The 18,024-nt window shown below is 40.6% G+C and overlaps 1 protein-coding gene across 4 annotated transcripts in view; it reads left to right on the forward strand.

Moving 5' to 3' along the window:
* NDRG3 (NDRG family member 3) overlaps positions 1–17,775 on the forward strand; it is a 58,045-nt gene extending 40,270 nt beyond the window's left edge. For 2 of the 4 annotated variants that reach the window (XM_012728436.1, XM_012728437.1), the window contains 9 exons: positions 717–773; positions 5,506–5,609; positions 6,388–6,453; positions 6,577–6,628; positions 10,551–10,598; positions 13,759–13,794; positions 13,883–13,934; positions 15,076–15,114; positions 16,190–17,775. In XM_012728436.1, coding sequence (XP_012583890.1) covers positions 717–773; positions 5,506–5,609; positions 6,388–6,453; positions 6,577–6,628; positions 10,551–10,598; positions 13,759–13,794; positions 13,883–13,934; positions 15,076–15,114; positions 16,190–16,374 — 639 coding nt within the window. In that variant the 3' untranslated portion in view covers positions 16,375–17,775. The remainder of the gene's footprint in view (positions 1–716; positions 774–5,505; positions 5,610–6,387; positions 6,454–6,576; positions 6,629–10,550; positions 10,599–13,758; positions 13,795–13,882; positions 13,935–15,075; positions 15,115–16,189) is intronic. The other 2 variants (XM_004687212.2, XM_004687213.2) reach the window with 1 other exon arrangement.
* Positions 17,776–18,024: the final 249 nt, after the last annotated feature.

Raw genomic sequence — 18,024 nt, forward strand, 5'->3', positions numbered from 1 at the left:
TGAGTGAAAAGAGTGAACAAGAGGGAAAGCATTTTATTATATCCTATTTGCATTGAACTCACCATGCTAAAAATAAAAATTGACTTTCTAGGTTGGAAAGGAAGCAATTTTGAAATATTTTCTTTGCTGAAATTATAGGTGTTATTGTGTAATCTGAAAATAACAATTTTATATATAACACTTTTATATATAATACTTTTATATATAACATTAATGATGTTATGAAATTTTTCAGAGAGAAAAATAAGCTCTTATTGCTTACTAAAAGGTGCCTAATATGATCATTTCATTTAAAAAATAGATACCAACTTAAAAATACTTTTAAGCTACCAGAGATGATCATTCTAATACACTATTGGAGATTTCTCTACCACCCAACTTGTGTATCAAAATCTTTATTGATACTTCACCATGATATCCAGTATCTAAGGATGTAGGTGAATGATACTTACAATGAAGATTTAAAATAGAAGGACAATAACGCCTATGTAGTACTGCCTATACTATATTATTATCCTTGAAAAGGGATTTTTTTTTTCTGATTTATTTCTTACTCTCATGTCTCTTGAAACCACCATCTCATGAAATTGTGTGACACTGAGCTATGTTTTTCTTGAAGGACCGCATATACAATGTATATTCACATACCATCATATTTGGACAACTTGATAAGCATATGTGCTTACTCCTTTGACACAGAATTTTTCTCTTTTCAGCTCTCAGGCTTGACAACTAATGTTGTGGACATTATTTTGGCTCATCACTTTGGACAGGTAAATGCTGTATTTACTGATTTGTAAGCAAAGCCTTCTTTACCTTGGGACAGAAGGGGCTTCTCAGAACAGGCAACATTTTGGGTGCTATAAAAGATGCATGTGGCCTAGCAAAGGCCAACCTTAAGGGAAAGAAATGCCACACGGCTCTTGGGATTTGGAGAGTTGAGACAAGACAGTGTTTGTCTCCCTTCCCCCACATGTTCCCATAAGCAGCATGCCATCTGTTAATGTTTGACAACATCACGTGCCTCACCAGACGTCTTTAGAGCCGGAATGAGGTCTGGGAAAGGCTTCACAAAAATAGAAATTTCAGAGGTAAGAAAAGAAACCATGAAATGTTAGTACTCAGAGAAGCTTAGAAATTTAAAAAATAGCTTAAAAATTAGCTCATTCAACCCTTATGTTTTACCAATAAAGAAATTGAAATCTACACTGTAGAAATGACAGTTATGTATGTTGGTTGGGAGTTAAATGATAATGATTCTAACACCAATATAGTGTGTTTTGTTTTTTTTTCCCCACACCCCCATGCAATTGTCAGCTGGATGTGCTGTACTTTAACTCAACCCTGACTCTGTCTACCTAGAAATAGCATCATACCCCATAAGTTGAGTAAGGACTCAGTCCTAGAAGCCACATACACCTCACCTCCTTACCAGTCACCCCTGTACACACATTTCTAATGTACCACTTGTAGCCTCGGTTGTCACGGATGCTTCTGCCCACTTGCTACAGATTAGAGGTTCCATCCTCCTTGGATTTTTTTTTTTTTTAAAGATTTATTTATTTATTCATACAGAACTGGGGTACAGGCCAGAGGCTCAGGGGCGGTGAGAGGCTTCACCAGAGACAGAGTGGGGAGCAGAACAGGCAGATCGATGAAGTACACTGCTGAGGGAAGCAGCGGGCGGGTCAGGAGAGGTCTGGCTCGCCATGTGGTCTCCTCCGGGGCAGGCGGGAATCGAACTCATGCGGAAGTGGCTTCAGATTCTTAGTGCTGTGCTTTAACCCGCTGCGCCACCAGGGAGGGCCCCTCCTTGGATTTTTATTGATTTGCTAGAGCAGTTCACAAAACTCAAAAACATTTATGTACTAGATTGCCAGTTTATTATAAAAGGATATAACTTGGGCATACCAGAGGGGTCAACTGCAGTGACAGTGGCAGGAAGACACTCCAGGTCCAGGTGCTGGTCTTTTTTTTTTTTTTTTTTGCATGGAAGTCTAATCTGGTGACATTCATCACAGCAGCATTAAGTCATCTTTTTCCATCCTTTGAGATATATGTACAGGGTCCTGTAAGGAGACAGAAACCACACAATTTGAGCAAAGAAAAAAAAATTTAACATCATTTTGTGCCTTTTTCCATCTTAGTTGCAATCCCCATGGACTTCCCATCACTAGTTCACCCTTGTGCCATCACCACAGTCCCGTGCACTCCCCACCACACACATTTTTTATCCCATTCCCCACTCCACCCCATAAAATGTCTCTGGAATATAGTTGTTCATTATTATCCCCACACACACCCCTCCCCAGTCTTTTATGCTCTGCCATGAATGAAACCATCCAGTATTTTTTTTTTCTTTCTGGCTTATTTCACTAAGCGTGATCCCTTCCAGCTCCATCCATGTTGCTGCAAAAGGCATGAGTTTTTCTTTTTTGTTTGCTGAGTAATATTCTATGGTGTATATATACCACATCTTTTTAATCCAGTCATCTACTTTTAGGCATTTGGGTTGATTCCATGTCTTTTCTATTGTAAATAAAGCAGCATTAAATATGGGAGTGCAGGTGTCTTTCTGAATCAGTGTTTTTGTGTCTTTTGGGTAGATACCTAGGAGTGGGATTGCTGGGTCATATGGAAGTCCCATTTTTAGCAGTTTGAGAAACCTCCAGAGAGTTTTCCGTAGTGGTTGTACTAGTTTGCATTCCCACCAGCAGTGCAGGAGAGTTCCTTTTCCTCCACATGCTCGCCAACATTTGTTGTTGCTAGTTGTTTGAAGATGTGCCATTCTCACTGGGGTGAGGTGGTATCTCATTGTGTTTTTAATTTGCATCTCCTTTATTACAAGTAATGTTGAATATTTTTTCATATGCTTGTTGGTGGTCCCTCAAGAAGTGGTTAATATTTCAAAGGAATAAAAGAAAACTTTAAGGGGTCCAAATGCCTATTACTCCTAGGTTGAGGGTGCTAAGGACGTAGCTGAGACCTCATCACTAAGATTGAAAGTCGGGCATGGTTTCCACAGATAAAGTAGCCTGTCAGTCGAGGCTTGATAGAGGTGAGGGTTCTAACAAGTCAGTAGAAGCCGCTCATCAGATGGGGGAGACTGTTACTAAAATAAGGGCTGAGCTGCTGCAGAAGTTGCAGTTGAATGAGGAAAGCCTGGACCCAGGAGGCAACTGCAGTTGGTCCTTTGAGGGTTCCTGACATCTGAGCCTCTGGCAAGGAGAAATGTTTGTGCAAGGTGACTCTGGTATTACTAAGAACGGTAGGTATGAGGCTGAGAAGCTATTAGTTGATAACCGACACAGGTGCTTTTTCAAATGTCTGTTGATCCCTGGCTGGCTGTCCATGTTTAATAGGGGTGGATCACTGAAAGCCTGTGTGCATCAGGTGAGGCTTATCTCTGTGGGCATCAGGCTAGGCTGTTTCCTTGGGGAAACCCTAATGTCACCTAATGTCAGCAGCTTTAGGTCTTTGCAGGCTACTGGTTAGATTTACCAGATAAGCATTGAGGTTACACCTCCAACTCTAACGTTAGTATCTTGGATTCAAGAACAGAAAAGAACAAGAACCTCACCATTAACTTTGAAGTTTCACGTAACACTCCCCTCTTTTCATTATAGTATATCCGCCGCCACCTGGGCCTGTGGCCCGATCAAAACCTTGAATTTTATCATTTCTGGAGAATAAACCCTCAGTCTTTTTTCTGATGCAGAACCCACAGGCATCTAGACTTCTGACTTCTTAAGCTTGTTTCCCTTTAGGCCATCAATTTAATTAATTAGAATAATAGTCATTCTTGGTTCATGATAAACCCTTAACTTGGTCTATGCCCAGTCTACTTTTATTTGGTTGATTACCTATTCATTTGTAATAATGTAGTAAACACCCAAGAAATTGCCACCCAAAAGAACAAGGTGAAGAAAAAATGATGAAAATAACCTGCATTTAACCAAATGGTCCTGAATTAATCCACCTGCATTTCCCCTTCCCTGAGGAAATCATATTTTGTTTGTCAGTTCTGTTTTCCTTGTGACAGTATAACTGCACTGATATATACTGTTGAAATTATATACATATTCTAACTCTAAAAGGATATTATGCTAATGTAATGTGGTCACTGTTTTTACTTAAAATTAATCAGATTTTCCAAATTGTTACTGAATAACTAAACAGCTTTCGGTTGTACTTGCCTATAAGTCTGTGTTGGGTATATGTTTAGGAGTGGAATTGCTGGGTTTTACTGTTCCCTTCTTTTTATTAGCTTTTTTGAGATAAAGAATTATATATCATTTAATGGACATTTTGGTTAATGACAGACTGCATATATGACAGTGGTCCTAACAGTCTTTACCTTATGACCTGGGTATGTAGTAGACTGTATACCATCTAGGTTTGTATATTTACATTCTCTGATGTTCATTCAGTGACAGAATCACCTAAACTATTTCTCAGAGAATATACCCATCATTAAACGACACCTGACTGAATCATATAAAATTATACCTTAAGGTATATCGTTCAGTGCATTTTAGTATATTTACTGAATTGTGCCACCATCACATAATCCCAGAACATTTTCATCACTCCAAAAGTAAACACTATATTCCGTAAGTCACTGCCCACAGCAACTACAGCATGAGTTCAGGCCCCAGCTATGGCGCTAACCTACATGGCACAGCAGACATCGCTCACCCACTGCTCCCCTTAGCTGTGATTTTCAGTAGATCCACATGTTCTGCTCCCCACTGTATCTCTGGTGAATCTTCTCACACCCTGCACCTCTGGCCTACATACCAGTTCTTCTACACAAAAATAAGTAAATAAATACACAAATTTATGGCTATTAAGAGAAATGTTATATTCCATTTATTTCACCCTTTACAGTTCATAATATGACTTAGTGTTTTGCCTTATCCTTTCCCAACTTCCAACCATTGTATTTTTTTTATTGTGTACATATACACATATATACATTCATTTGATCTTTTAAACTGCTCTGACAGGTAAATGGTTTTTCTCTTTTACAGACTCTCTCTCTATATATATTTACAGACTCTCTCTCTATATATATTTTTTTCTTTAATGAAAAATGGCAGATCCTGAAAAAACAAAAATATGGAAAGTAGAGTTCTGAATGATATGGTGAACTTTTCTAAGTTCCACAGCTGGTACTAGAATCCCAGTATAGTTCATTTTCTATTTTACCTCAGTATGGCAAGTAAGGACATGCAGAATATATCTCAGGGTTTTACACTTGATCTGGAGTTGATTATCAACCCTAGATGATTCTTTGGTGCCCTCATCTAGCATAATATATGACACTGAACCAGTCTGATGCAAATAAAAAAGATTTTGGCCATTCAGCACCCCCAGTACTAAAGTAGGCCCCAGACTCTACACTGTTCCTGTCAGGGCAGGGGGATTGAGATTGTAAACCAAACAAGATAGACCTGTACTGTAGCTCAGAAGTTTACCTGTGTCTTCTTTCAATTGTTCTAGGAAGAGTTGCAGGCCAACCTGGACCTGATTCAAACCTACAGGCTGCATATTGCCCAAGATATCAACCAAGAAAACCTTCAGCTCTTCCTGGGTTCCTATAATGGGTAAAGTTATCTCTTATCCCCTCACTTAAGTGAAGACTACTTCTAAAAAAGATAATGGAAATTTAAGAGAGAAGAGAAAGGGAAACAAACTACTTCATATATTGTGTGTGTGGTGGGATTGCTTTTGTGCTGCTTTACCATGGAAGAGGAAGGACTCACAAATAGATAGGAAAATGGCTTTCAAGAATGAATGAAGACCATCTGGACATGTTCAAATACAAGTTGTAGTTTTAAGATGAAATCACAGAGGTAATTTGAGGTAGCACAGGAAAAGTGTATGTAAGGGAGGCAGAGAAAGTTTGGACCTTGATTCACTTTGTCTTTTCTGACATCTTGCCATCAGGCAGAAGTAACCCATGGGCATTAGTGAATTATCATTTGTTTGGGTTTTCCAAACTGTCCTATCTCCCTCAGTCACTGAGAGAATGATTCTTATCTTGAAACCAGGTTATATAAGGTAAAATTGTTATCTAAACCATGCTAATTATGAAGAAAACATTTCCCCCAAACAGTTCCCTTTTCTTAAGGAATTGATTTCTTTAAGCTAGTTGGAATATTAAACTTAGGACTTGTGAATTTCAATAGCCTTGTGAAATTTGAAGCCTCTTCCTTTTAAAATCATTAGAGTCCCTCAGAGTTGAGCAAGGGCACAGGGCACTTCCTCATCAGATATGAAGGAAAGACAGTTATCACATTCCTTGATATATTTTAGTTCTCACCACCAATTCTAAGTTGTTGTGATTTTAATTGAAATGAGCATTGTTTCCTTTTCCTCTAGACGCAGAGACTTGGAGATTGAAAGACCAATTCTGGGCCAAAATGATAACAGGTCAAAGACATTAAAGTAAGTCCCTGAGTTTCGTAAGTTGCCAATTATCTTTGCCTTTATTAGAGGAATTCAGTGTCCAGGGGATTGAGTATCTGCACTGCTTACTCAATGTCACCTCTTATCTTTGTTTTCCCCCAGGTGTTCTACTTTATTGGTGGTTGGGGACAATTCACCTGCAGTTGAATCTGTGGTAAGTCCTGATATAAAAAAGAATGACATTAAAATACAGTAAAATATATATAGCATGGAGCTAGTTAGTGAACTAGAAATAGTTGGTAAATGCTAGTTTGAGTGATTTTTTTTTTCCAATTATGCATATAAGGGTTTGCTTTTGTTACACACCATTTTGGAAAATGAAATCCACATCTCATCAATCACTAGGTTTTATCAGGAAGGATCAGTGTTGTCCTTGATTGGTTTGTGTGATGTAGCTCACTTTGTGGCAAGTAGTACAATTTAAACACTATTTGCCACACTAAGCAGACTTTAACAGTTGTCAGCCTCAGCCTGCTGCAGCCACCATAAATCTGGAGCAAGTTGGATGGCTGCTGAGAACCCACATTGTTTTCTCTACCTCCTTTCAAATATGCAGTACATTACTAAAAAGGGAGAAATGAAAAAAAAAATCAGAAAATAGAAGGACATGGGAAAATATCATGGTCCCAGTACTCCAAGATAACAGATTGGATTGTATTAACTATATCACAGTTTTGGGACCTGACTATATACCAGTGTTAATAGTATATATCTTTATACTATTCAATCTTATAAATACAACTTTGTTTATTTAACATTATTCTTATATTGATTTTTTTTTTTCTGATTTGCAGTAGGATGTTGTTGTTGAACAACCTTATAAAATCTTTGCTTGAATCTTTGATCATTACCTCATTACCCTGGGTAGAATTTCCAGAAGTAGAAGTAACATGTTAAAAATCATAAACTTTTGTGAGGTTTTTGATATTTTTCTTTGCCAGATTCCATTCCAAAAAAGAATATACCAGTATGTTGCCATCAGCAATGTATGAGAATGCCTTTCACAGAACCCTGTCCAGCATTAGTTTTTTAAGTTTTTGGTTTTTGAAGATTTATTTACTTATGCATACATAACTGGGGTACAGGCCAGAGGTGCAGGAGTGGTGAGCAGATTCACCAGAGACAGAGTAGGGAGCAGAACAGGCAGATCAAGGAGGTATACTATTGAGGGGAGCAGTGAGCGGGTCAGGAGAGTTCTGCCACATCATGTGGATAAGTTCCCTGGCCTGATCAAGCTCAAGGTGAACTCAAGGTGAAGCCGCTGCTGCAGTTAGCGTCAGGGTTCTGCGCTTTAACCAATTGTACCACCAGGGAGGGCCCTGGATTTTTAAGTTTTATTAGAAGTTAATAAGTTAAAAATGGTATCCCAGGCCATCCCTGGTGGCGCAGCAAGTTAAAGCACAGCACTTAGAAGCTAAAGCCACTTCCGCATGAGTTCGATCCCCGCCTGCCCCGGAGGTGACCCACATGGTGTGGCAGACCTCTCCTGGCCCGCTGCTCCCCTCAGCAGTGTACTTCGTTGATCTGCCTGTCCTGCTCCCCACTCTGTCTCTGGTGTAGCCTCTTGCCACCCCTGAGCTTCTGGCCTGTTCCCCAGTTCTGTATGCAAATAAATAAATCTTCTTTAAAAAAAAATGATATCCCAAAACTATAATTTGTACTTCTTTGATTACAAATGAAGTTGACAGTTTTTCTTTTCCCTTCACCTAACTACCCTTGCCTGTACCCCATCTGCTTCTCTCCCCATTGGCTCCACCCTTTTTCCTATTCCCATTGGTAACCATTATCTTTTAGCTGAGTTCACATTTTAATTTTTTTCTGTTGTTTGCATGTAATTTATATTCTGTATAAGAGTGACACTTTCACTTTCTGACAGATTTCACTCAACATAATCACTTCAACATTCATCCATTGGTCCCAAATGTCACAAGTTAACAGTTTTTCATGTCTATTAGCATTTGCTTGTCTTCCCCATAGCACACATAGTTTAACTTGGTATCTCTAAAATAATGTGGTTTCCTTGGCTGGGCCTGCTAAGGCCATCAGGCCTGCTAAGGAGCAAAACCTAAGGGAGTAAGGCTTTTTGGAAAGGGATACCAATTCTTGATGTGTGCTGGTTTTTTCCCACCATTAAGTGGTTAACTCAGTTTGATTCTGACACCATCCACTTGGAAATAGCTTCAGATCTCACAAGTCAAGGGCTTAATCCCTGGTCACTACCACCCACAGGAGCCTGTGCTTCTGATCGATGATAGGTAAGATGTTCCAGCAGTCCTCTCTTTGGGTTTGATTAATTTCCCACAGAACTTTGAGAAACATTTTAGTAAATCACTGGTTATTATAAAAGGATGTAACTTAGGAATAGCTAGATGAAAGTGATGCGTACAGGACAAGATAGGGGAAAGGGTGCGGAGTTCCCATGCGCTCTCCTCCAGTTGCACCACTCTCCCTGCCCCTCCGTAAGTCCATCAAACCAGCTCTCTGACCCTGTCTTTCTGTGAGGGCTCTGTGTCACTTCAGGGTTCACCTTTTGGGGTTTTGTGGGGGCTTCATTTACAAGTATGATTAATTAAATCATTGGACATTGGTAATTGAACCCATTACCAGCCCCTCTTCCCACAGGCCAGGGTGTTGGACTGAAAGATCCAATCTCTAATCAAGTGTTTGGATCCCCTGGCAGCCTTCCTACCTCCTTAGGTTACCTAGGGTTGTTCCAAAAGTGGCTTTCTTAACATAACAGAAGACCATTTTAACTCTCTGCTTTGGAAATTCCTAGGGTTTTAGGAGCTCTGTGCCAAGAATGGTAATTAAGATCAAATGTTATATTTCTTTTTATAAATCACTATAAGAGTCTAATAAGTTATCAGAGGTATAGACATAGGTGAAAAAGTTTGTGGGGCAGGAAGAGTGTTGTAGGGTGAGACAGATATAGAGGATAATATATTCAACACTTTCCTGAATTGCCTTATAAAATATTCTGTGTCTGATGTAAAATACATGTGCAGATTAACACAGAGGCAAATAACCCTCAAATTTAAAAAACAAATACCTGAAGGGTAGTTAAGTTCAGTTTATGATCCCGATTCACTAAGAAACCTTCCATGGCTTCCTGTACGTCGCAGTCAGCTCCTGCCTTCCCAGCCTCACCGTGAAGTGTACCCTCACACCATGTTTGCCACTCTAACCCCATGTGCCCTCACATTCACTTCACATCCCTTAGGTCTTTGCTTTTGCTTTCCCCTGACTCTGGAAGCCTTCAAACGCCCACCCCTTTTTCTTACTGTATTTGGAGAAATCTTACTCATCCTTCCATACTCAGCTCAGTTGTAAAATATTTAAGTAATTTCACTCTGCCTTCTATTATTTTTTCTTGCAAGATTCCAAACTCAGCAGTCTTTCTTGGCAAGCATGTGTAAAAGGGAAGATCCTGTTGATCACATTAGCCATAAAAATATTACTGAATTCCAAAGCATTTTCTTTGAAATCTCTGTCATTTCATGTATTCAAGAATACAAGACCCCCGAAATATAAATATACAAAATTGTTATTCTTAGTCGTGATGACTGCTGTGAGAGAAAATCATAGAGTGGTACAACTTTATATGGGCTAGTCAAAGACCTTGTGGAAGAAAAGAGGCAGTATGTGAGGAATAGCAAAACCATTACTGCCAGGGCATAGGAGAGGAGTGAGAAACGGGCATAGGGTGGCATCTTTGGGGCAGTTGTACTGTGAGACCATCAAGGGACTCTAGTAGGAGAGGAACATGATTTAGTTCACTTTAAAGATGTGAGTAACTTGCCCCATGTAGCCAGTAGGAGGAACTAGATTCAAGTTGTTTTTTGAAGACTCTACTATAACAGATTCAGAAGATGAAATAGCCAGATATTTAGATCTACTAGGAAATATCAGATATAAAGTACATTCTGTCTTCCATTTTGTATTTTGATAATTTTTTGAGCTGGTTTACCCATTTCCAGATTGAACTGTCCATTTTGGAAGGTCATCTCAAGCCAAGCTAATGTTTATTTTTCTAGAAGTTTATAAAATTGCTTTCTCTCTCTATCTCTCTTTTTTAGGTTGAATGTAATTCTCGCCTGAACCCTATAAATACAACTTTGCTAAAGGTAATAACGCGTCTTCTTTCCTCACTGCCAACCCTTTGTGAATAACTTATACGTGGTTCAAATTACTGTTCTGAACTAGTCGCTCAGAAAGAAGGAAAGTTTTTCTCTCTTTTAATTTTTTTTAACTGAATATATCCTTATTGGAAAATAGCAAATAGTAGAAAGAATAAAATAAATAAAACTATCCATAGTCCAACCACCAAAAAGTTAACACCCTATGATAAAAATAATGTTTTTTTTTCCTATACATTTTTACATCATTAAGATCAGAGGTATTTACAGCCTTTATGTATTTTCCTCAGTAAGCATGTTCCTATATCATTGAAAACTTAAGCATTATGTTAGGTGTTGTGAGAATTATGATAGTGGAAATTCTTTACATTCTATAAATCCATTATATTGGTAAGAAAATCTCCAGTAACATTCTAATGAGTGTGGATGCAATTTTTCTTATCGAAAATAGAGATCAGGGCCCTCCTTGGTGTTGCAGCGGGTTGAAGCACACCACTGTGAAGCTGTCCCCAGCCACAGCAGCACGAGTTTGATCCCCAGCAAGGAGGTGACCACATGGCATGGCAGGCCTCTCCTGTCCCACATGCTGCTCCCCTCAGCAGTGTATTTCACTCGATCTGCCTGTTTTGCCCCCCATTCCATCTCTGGTGAATCCTCTCACCCCCTGCCTCTGGCCTGTACCCCTCTTGCCTGTACCCCTCTGGCCTGTACCCCAGTTCTTGTATGTATAAATAAATAAAACTCTTTAAAAAATAGAGATCAACTCTTCTGCTGAATTTCTAGGTTTCTGTCATGTTTCTCCCTCTTTTGATTGAACCCCAGGCAAGATTTCCTAGCTTTTTTAGAGCCTCTACTGAAATATTTGGGCACCTGACCTAGTTTGAACTACTATACATTTAAATGCTTTAAGTCTTCTGTCCTTATTGTTACTTTTTCAACCTGAAAGATCTCTACTTTGTTTCCTTTCTCTTTGAACTGTGCTGAAAGGGAAATACTGTCACCATAAGCAGCTCATAGTTCCTGGAAATATAGCATGAGATTAATGCTTTGAGGTTATATAATCCAAGTGATTGATGAACTAAATCTAAAAATATGAATACTCCTTTTAAGTATGTGGTTTCAAATTAGTTTTTTATTGCAGGCTTGAATCAATATTCCAAAAGCACAAAACTCTCTAGTAGCCATAGACGAGATCAGAAATGTCCATCTACAAGAGCATGATTGAATTGATTCTAACCTATTTGATAGATATCCAGCTTGAAAATAGTCTTGTAATATTCTGTCTCTGAATATGGGAAATATTTTATGTTTCTATAAGGTTTTAACTTTTATTTATTTTTTAAAAGATTTTATTTTTATTTATTTATATGCACAAGAACTGGGATGAAGGCCAGAGTTACAGGAGTGAAAGGGTTCACCAGAGCCAGAATAGGAAACAGAACAGGCATAGATCTACTGAAATATGCTAAAGGGAGCAGTGGGCAAGACAGGAGAGGTCTGCTACGCCATGTGGGTCAGCTCCCTGGTCAGGATCGAATTCATGTTGCAGTGGCTGGTGATAACTTGATAGCGCTGAGACTTTAACCCCTGTACCACCAGGGAGGCCCAGAGATTCTGATTTTTAAATGATTTTTTATTTTTAAATCATTAAATGTTTTTTTCCTGATCTTATGCTTAAAATTTTCAGGGTACTGTATCTTGTTAAGTTCAGACTCCTATGCCTTCTGTAGCATTCCAGTCTACCCTAAAGACAGTTTTCATAATAGTGACTAGAAACCATAGGTCCATAGCTCCTTTAAAAAAAAAAAAGACAGGCCCTCCCTGGTGGCACAGCGGGTTAAAGCACAGTACTAAGAAGCTTAAGCCACTTCCACATGTTCGATCCCCGCCTGCCCCGGAGGTGACCACATGGTATGGCAGACCTCTCCTGACCCGCCCGCTGCTCCCCTCAGCAGTGTACTTCGTTGATTTGACTGTTCTGCTCTCCACTCTGTCTCTGGTGAATCCTCTCACCCTCCGCATCTCTGGCCTGTACCACAGTTCTGTATGAATAAATAAATAAATCTTTAAAAAAATCTTATAAATTAAAAAAAAAAAAAAAGACAGCCACCCTGATAGGGTGCTGTCTGAACACAAAATATGCAGCAGCTGGAAGGAAGGAAGAGGATGGGCTCTTTATTGGCTATCAGATTTGTCTCCCTGGAGCTTGTTAGAATTACAAGTTCTTGAGCCCTACCCCAAACCTATTAAATCAGAATGTCTAGAGCAGGAACTCAAGAGTGAGTTTAAAAAACCCTCTAGATGTTTCCAATGCATGCTAACAAAAACCCTACTCTAGAAATCTTTCATAGATGAGAATAACCAACATTAAAGATTTGTGAAGTGAGAAACAATTGCATCACTGCAACAGTTTAATTCAGCGTCATTACCTGATTGAGAAATCTCTTTAGTCCTGGAGTGATGATAATATTTAAAAAGGAGGGCCCTCCCTGGTGGCGCAGCAGGTTGGAGCACAGCACTGTGAAGCTGCCCACAGCCACTGCAGCACAAGTTAGATTTCCGGTCAAGGAGGTGACTCACATGGTGCAGCAGACCTCTCCTGACCTGCCCGCAGCTCCCCTCAGCAGCGTCAATCTTCTTGTTTTGCACCCCACTCTGGCTCTGGTGAATCCTCTCATTCCCCTGCACCTGTGGTCTGTACCCCAGTTCTTGTATGCATAAATAAATAAATCTTAAGATAAAAAAGATTTTAAAAGGAATTTAGAAAACCTGTACTCTAAGAAGCCTGTACTCTAAGAAGTTAGGATCACAGTGTTTGAGGATTCTGAAAGTAACATTTTTCAGGTAGAGGCAGAACTGTGTTGAAGGTAGTCATTAACTTCACTATCAACCCTAACAAAACTACCTTGGGCCTGAAAGTAAGAGCGTACATCTTACTGATTAATGCGTGCTGAGCAACCTTTTCAAGTTTATGTCCAAGGTTAGTATCAGTCTTGAGTCTTTATATAAGAGTGCATTGAGGAGAAATACATTTGGGTGCAGTTAAACATGAATTTAAAAATCCTGTCCTATTTGGTAAGACTTAACGGACGTTCCGAACATTTCTCTTAAATATAATCATAACTGACTTAAATATTTTTCCTTCTAGATGGCAGACTGTGGTGGACTGCCCCAAGTAGTTCAGGTAATGAGATTTTTTTTTTTAAAGTATACACTTGATTTTCTCTCTCTGCCTGGGCAAAGATTAATGCCTTCTTATTTTGTCCCCCTAGCCTGGGAAGCTCACCGAGGCCTTCAAGTACTTTTTGCAGGGCATGGGCTACAGTGAGTAATAACACAATTTTTCTCTTTTCAAAGATTTATTGATGGTTGGTTTTTTTTTTTTTTTTTTTACATCTAGGGAGCCCACAATTCTCAGAATAACATCTGTACCAACCAGCCTTCAGTAGAAACAAAAACATTGATGGCGTTTTTGTGAGCCCATATATGTTAACACTTAACTTGTGCTAGGCACTCTCTTTATAACCATGAGGGGTAAGTTTTGTTATTAGTCCCATTTTATAAAAGGAATCTGAGGCTCAAAGAGGCACAGGATAACAAGAGCCCTGATAAACCCTGGCATATGACTCGAGAGCCCGTATTTTCAACCCCTGAAGTGTAGGCTGCCCTACTTTTGAATCTGAAATTATGATTTGCATTTAAACTCAGCTGGCTAATGATTACTGGCCTAGAGAAATGTAGTGGTAACTCTAGAAGAAAAAAGTTTGTGGCCTCAGGTAAATCCATTCTAGACAGGCAGTGATCTTACAGAGTATTTTAGAATGAATCTAAGGATATGTCTTTATTATGTGCTGCTGTCCTGGTCCCTTGTGTCGTGAGACCCCCAAGCTTTCTCATTTGTATAGAATATCTGTAGATGTTCCATTCTTGGAGTTTGGAAGAAGAAAAACCCTCTTACCCAGGTACAGAGCTCTTTACCCAATAAGGTGACTTTTCTCCCGTCTTTGGCATCTGTGTGGATGATAGCCACTGGGGAGCTGCTCTGGACAGCAGCTGAGTCCTGGGTATAGCCCTGCACCTGGCAGGCAGACTGTGTATGTCTTGTCTAGAGTGGCTGTGTCATTCTGTCTGTGAGCCACTACCAGCCGAGCCCACACCCGCCTCCTTCTGCCTCACTAAGAGCAGAAGTCCCTCTCTTAGCCCGTCCTAGGAGACAGTTTATCTTCTCTAGCCAATTTCTGATACAGAACAGAATGGAGTTCATAGTGAACAGCCTTGAGTAGTTGAGAGAAGTAGCCTCTGAGGTATTACTGAAGCACCATTCAACTTCACCTCCTCTCTGGGACCTTAAAATGAAACCTCCCTAGCTTAGAGTATTCTGTCATTGTCTACCAGGCAGTTGAGCCTGCCACTAGCACTCTTCAGGTCACTAACCTGCCTTTTCCTGTGTCCATCCTGCTTCCAGTCCCGTATGTGCAGCTCAGTCACCTGAGCACCGAGTCAGGTACCTTCCTCTGTGCTGGCCCTGCCCCTGTCTTCTAGCCACGCTCTCCTGGCTGCATTGGCTGCCTGCAGCATGTCGCGGTTTTCCTGTACAGTGAGAGCCCGATAGAACGTGGCTCATTGTGCCTCAAGAGGATTAGCCTGCAGGCCCAGCCCCGATTCCCCAGGAGAAAGAAAGGAATAGGTTGCACTAGCCAGGCTGCTGCTTACCCCAAATGCAGAGACAAAACAACAGCTGAAGCTTATATAAACGTATAAGTAGAGTAGTTCTCCCACCGCCTGATCCCTGAGTTAACCCTAGACACAGGAATCAAAGAGCAACCTTGATTCTAAATAGGAGTGTGAGGGCCTGTGACTAGAGAATTGTGCAGGTGATAGCATCTTTTGACTCCAGCACTAAAATGACACCTGGAGGTGAGGCTGGTGCCTCAGAAACATAGGCAGGGAAGTTATGCCAGGTAACACCCTATCCTGGTCAAGCCACAAGGGCCTTAGCACTCAGGTAGTGACAGAAGAGGAGTCTGAGTTAAACACCCACCCCCAGAGCTCTTTCCTGATAGGCAGCCTTTATTTACTTCACGGTCTGTGTAGACGCCGGCTGCAGGCCCATCTGCCCTCCCTACCTTCCTGCCTATCTCCTCCCCAGGCAGCAAGAGTCACCTGTGGACACGGATGGTAGTCTCGTTGTATCGGGCTTGCACTGTGTTTGTAAAACACTTTCATACTTGTGTGATTTGTCTTTGTTTGGTTTAATCTTGCATGCTCTGCAGGTTTTGGTTACCTATTTGTGTTCCCAAAGCCTCTTTCCTAATCACTGTATATTAGCTATACTCTGGACTTAGATTCCCCCTTGTTCTGCTTCAGAATAGAATCAGCTGAGATTCCCACCTGTGATCAAAGCAGCCTTGCACATTACTGCTACCAAGAGCAAATAATGCAATGTGAAGATGGATATGCTTGTTCTGTGGTCACCTTAAATGGATTGGGAAAGCTAAATGTACAGCCTTCTGTGAACCGTCTAGTTGCCAGACTTAACCAGGGCTCCATCTTCTAGTCCTCTTCGTTCTTTCTTACAGTACCATCTGCCAGCATGACCCGGCTCGCCCGATCACGAACCCACTCAATCTCGAGTAGCAGCATCGGTTCTGGAGAAAGTGCCTTCAGCCGATCTGTCACCAGCAGTCAGTCAGATGGAACTCAAGAATCCTCTGAGTCCCCTGATGTTCTGGACAGACACCAGACCATGGAGTTGTCCTGCTAAGCAGATGCTCCTCCCTTGGACCATACAAATCCATCCTCCTTCAAATGACCACTCCATTATGTAACATTTCATCCAGCAAACTGGCATCTACTATCTGTAACTCCTGCATGGCCACTGACTCTCTCTGGTATACTGGATTTATCATTCTCTCTGCCTGTCCACCCCCCTTTTTGTATGTACCAAGAACCACTTCCATACCATCACTGTAACATTCCAACATCTTTAGCTGATCGAATCGCCATATCTTCTCTTGCCAGCTTTTTCCTGTGCTTTCCTAACAATGTATCTGATAAGATTCTTTGATCCTGATGTATGTGTGTGAGCACGCGTGTCTGTTTGTGTGTGCATAGTTCTGTGATTTTAGACATGCTTTCTTGTAGAGCTTCTGCAAAAAAAAAAAAGGGATTTTTTTTTTCTTTCATTTTCAATGGTATGGTGTTTTTAGGAGAAACATACAGAACAGGTTTCTAGGTTGGATAGGCCACTGCATTATCTTTTGCTTCCAAATTGGTCAGCATGATTTTCAAAGTGACTTCAGGAGAGAGCAGCTCTGAAGAATGTGGCAGATCATAATTGCTTTTGGGCTGTTGATTGATTAGAAGGATACCTGTTATAGTGTGGTCAGCCTCCTGCTCCTTTCAGAATGAATTCACATAAATTATTCTGTAAATAAAAGGAAGGGAGATATTTTCTCAGAAGCCCACAAACATGAAGTTCTCTTGCAACATGGAGTTTTTCCCAAGAAAAACTCACTACTGGACTCTTCACCACTGGACTCTGCACAGAACAAAACACCAGACCTCCACTCTGCCAGAGCGGAACTGCTTTCCCTATAGTGTCCAATACTACTTACCAGACCTCTGTGAAAAGTGTCTCCCAGCTTTGTAATAGAGTGTTCTATCCTATGTCCCCAAAAGGAGGAGGTCTGAAAATACAAGATGGTGAGGAAATGGCTGGGAGAGAGGAACAAACACTAACCTAATACCATGTTTAATAAAGACAGTCTTGGTTTCAGCTAACTTAATGGAGCTAATTGAAATTGACACAGAACAGTTTTCTCGGAAAGATTGTTAATCCAGAGAACTTCTTTTCCTAGGAGGGAAAGGGCCAGTCTGTAAGGGCAGCCTGTAAAGGTAAAATTGTTTTCAGCTTCGTGTCGCCATATGAGAGGTCATCGCAAGCCAGAAACTATCACTGGGAAGAGAGTGAAACCAGCTGCCACACAGCAAGGGCCCAGCTCTTGAGGGCATTGAGATGTAAGCTCAGGGTCACAGCTCCGAACCTTAGGAAGGGCCTTGTCAGACACCGTGTTTGCTTTCTGCTGAGACAGGGAATGCGTTACTCTGCCCAAGTACAACTTTTTACAGATTATTAAATAAAGCTGTATATGTCTCATTGTTATCTGATTGCTGGTATTATTTCTTTCAAGACATTCACTGGGAATCAAGGTGGGACTGGGGTTACCATATTTGGGCTCCATGTTGGACATTTTCACATATTGATCATTATCCCATCCAGTGAGGAAATGAAGGCCTGAAATAAATGATCTGCCCAAAATGTTAACAGCCCAGCCAGGATTGAATCCCAGGTCTCTCTGACATGCTGTAGTCCCCTCAAAACTTAAAATCATGAGAAGCCTGACTGCAGTTT

The sequence above is a fragment of the Condylura cristata genome, unplaced genomic scaffold (assembly GCF_000260355.1).
Source record: "Condylura cristata isolate star-nosed mole 26May11 unplaced genomic scaffold, ConCri1.0 scaffold00022, whole genome shotgun sequence".
Lineage (NCBI taxonomy): Eukaryota > Metazoa > Chordata > Mammalia > Eulipotyphla > Talpidae > Condylura > Condylura cristata.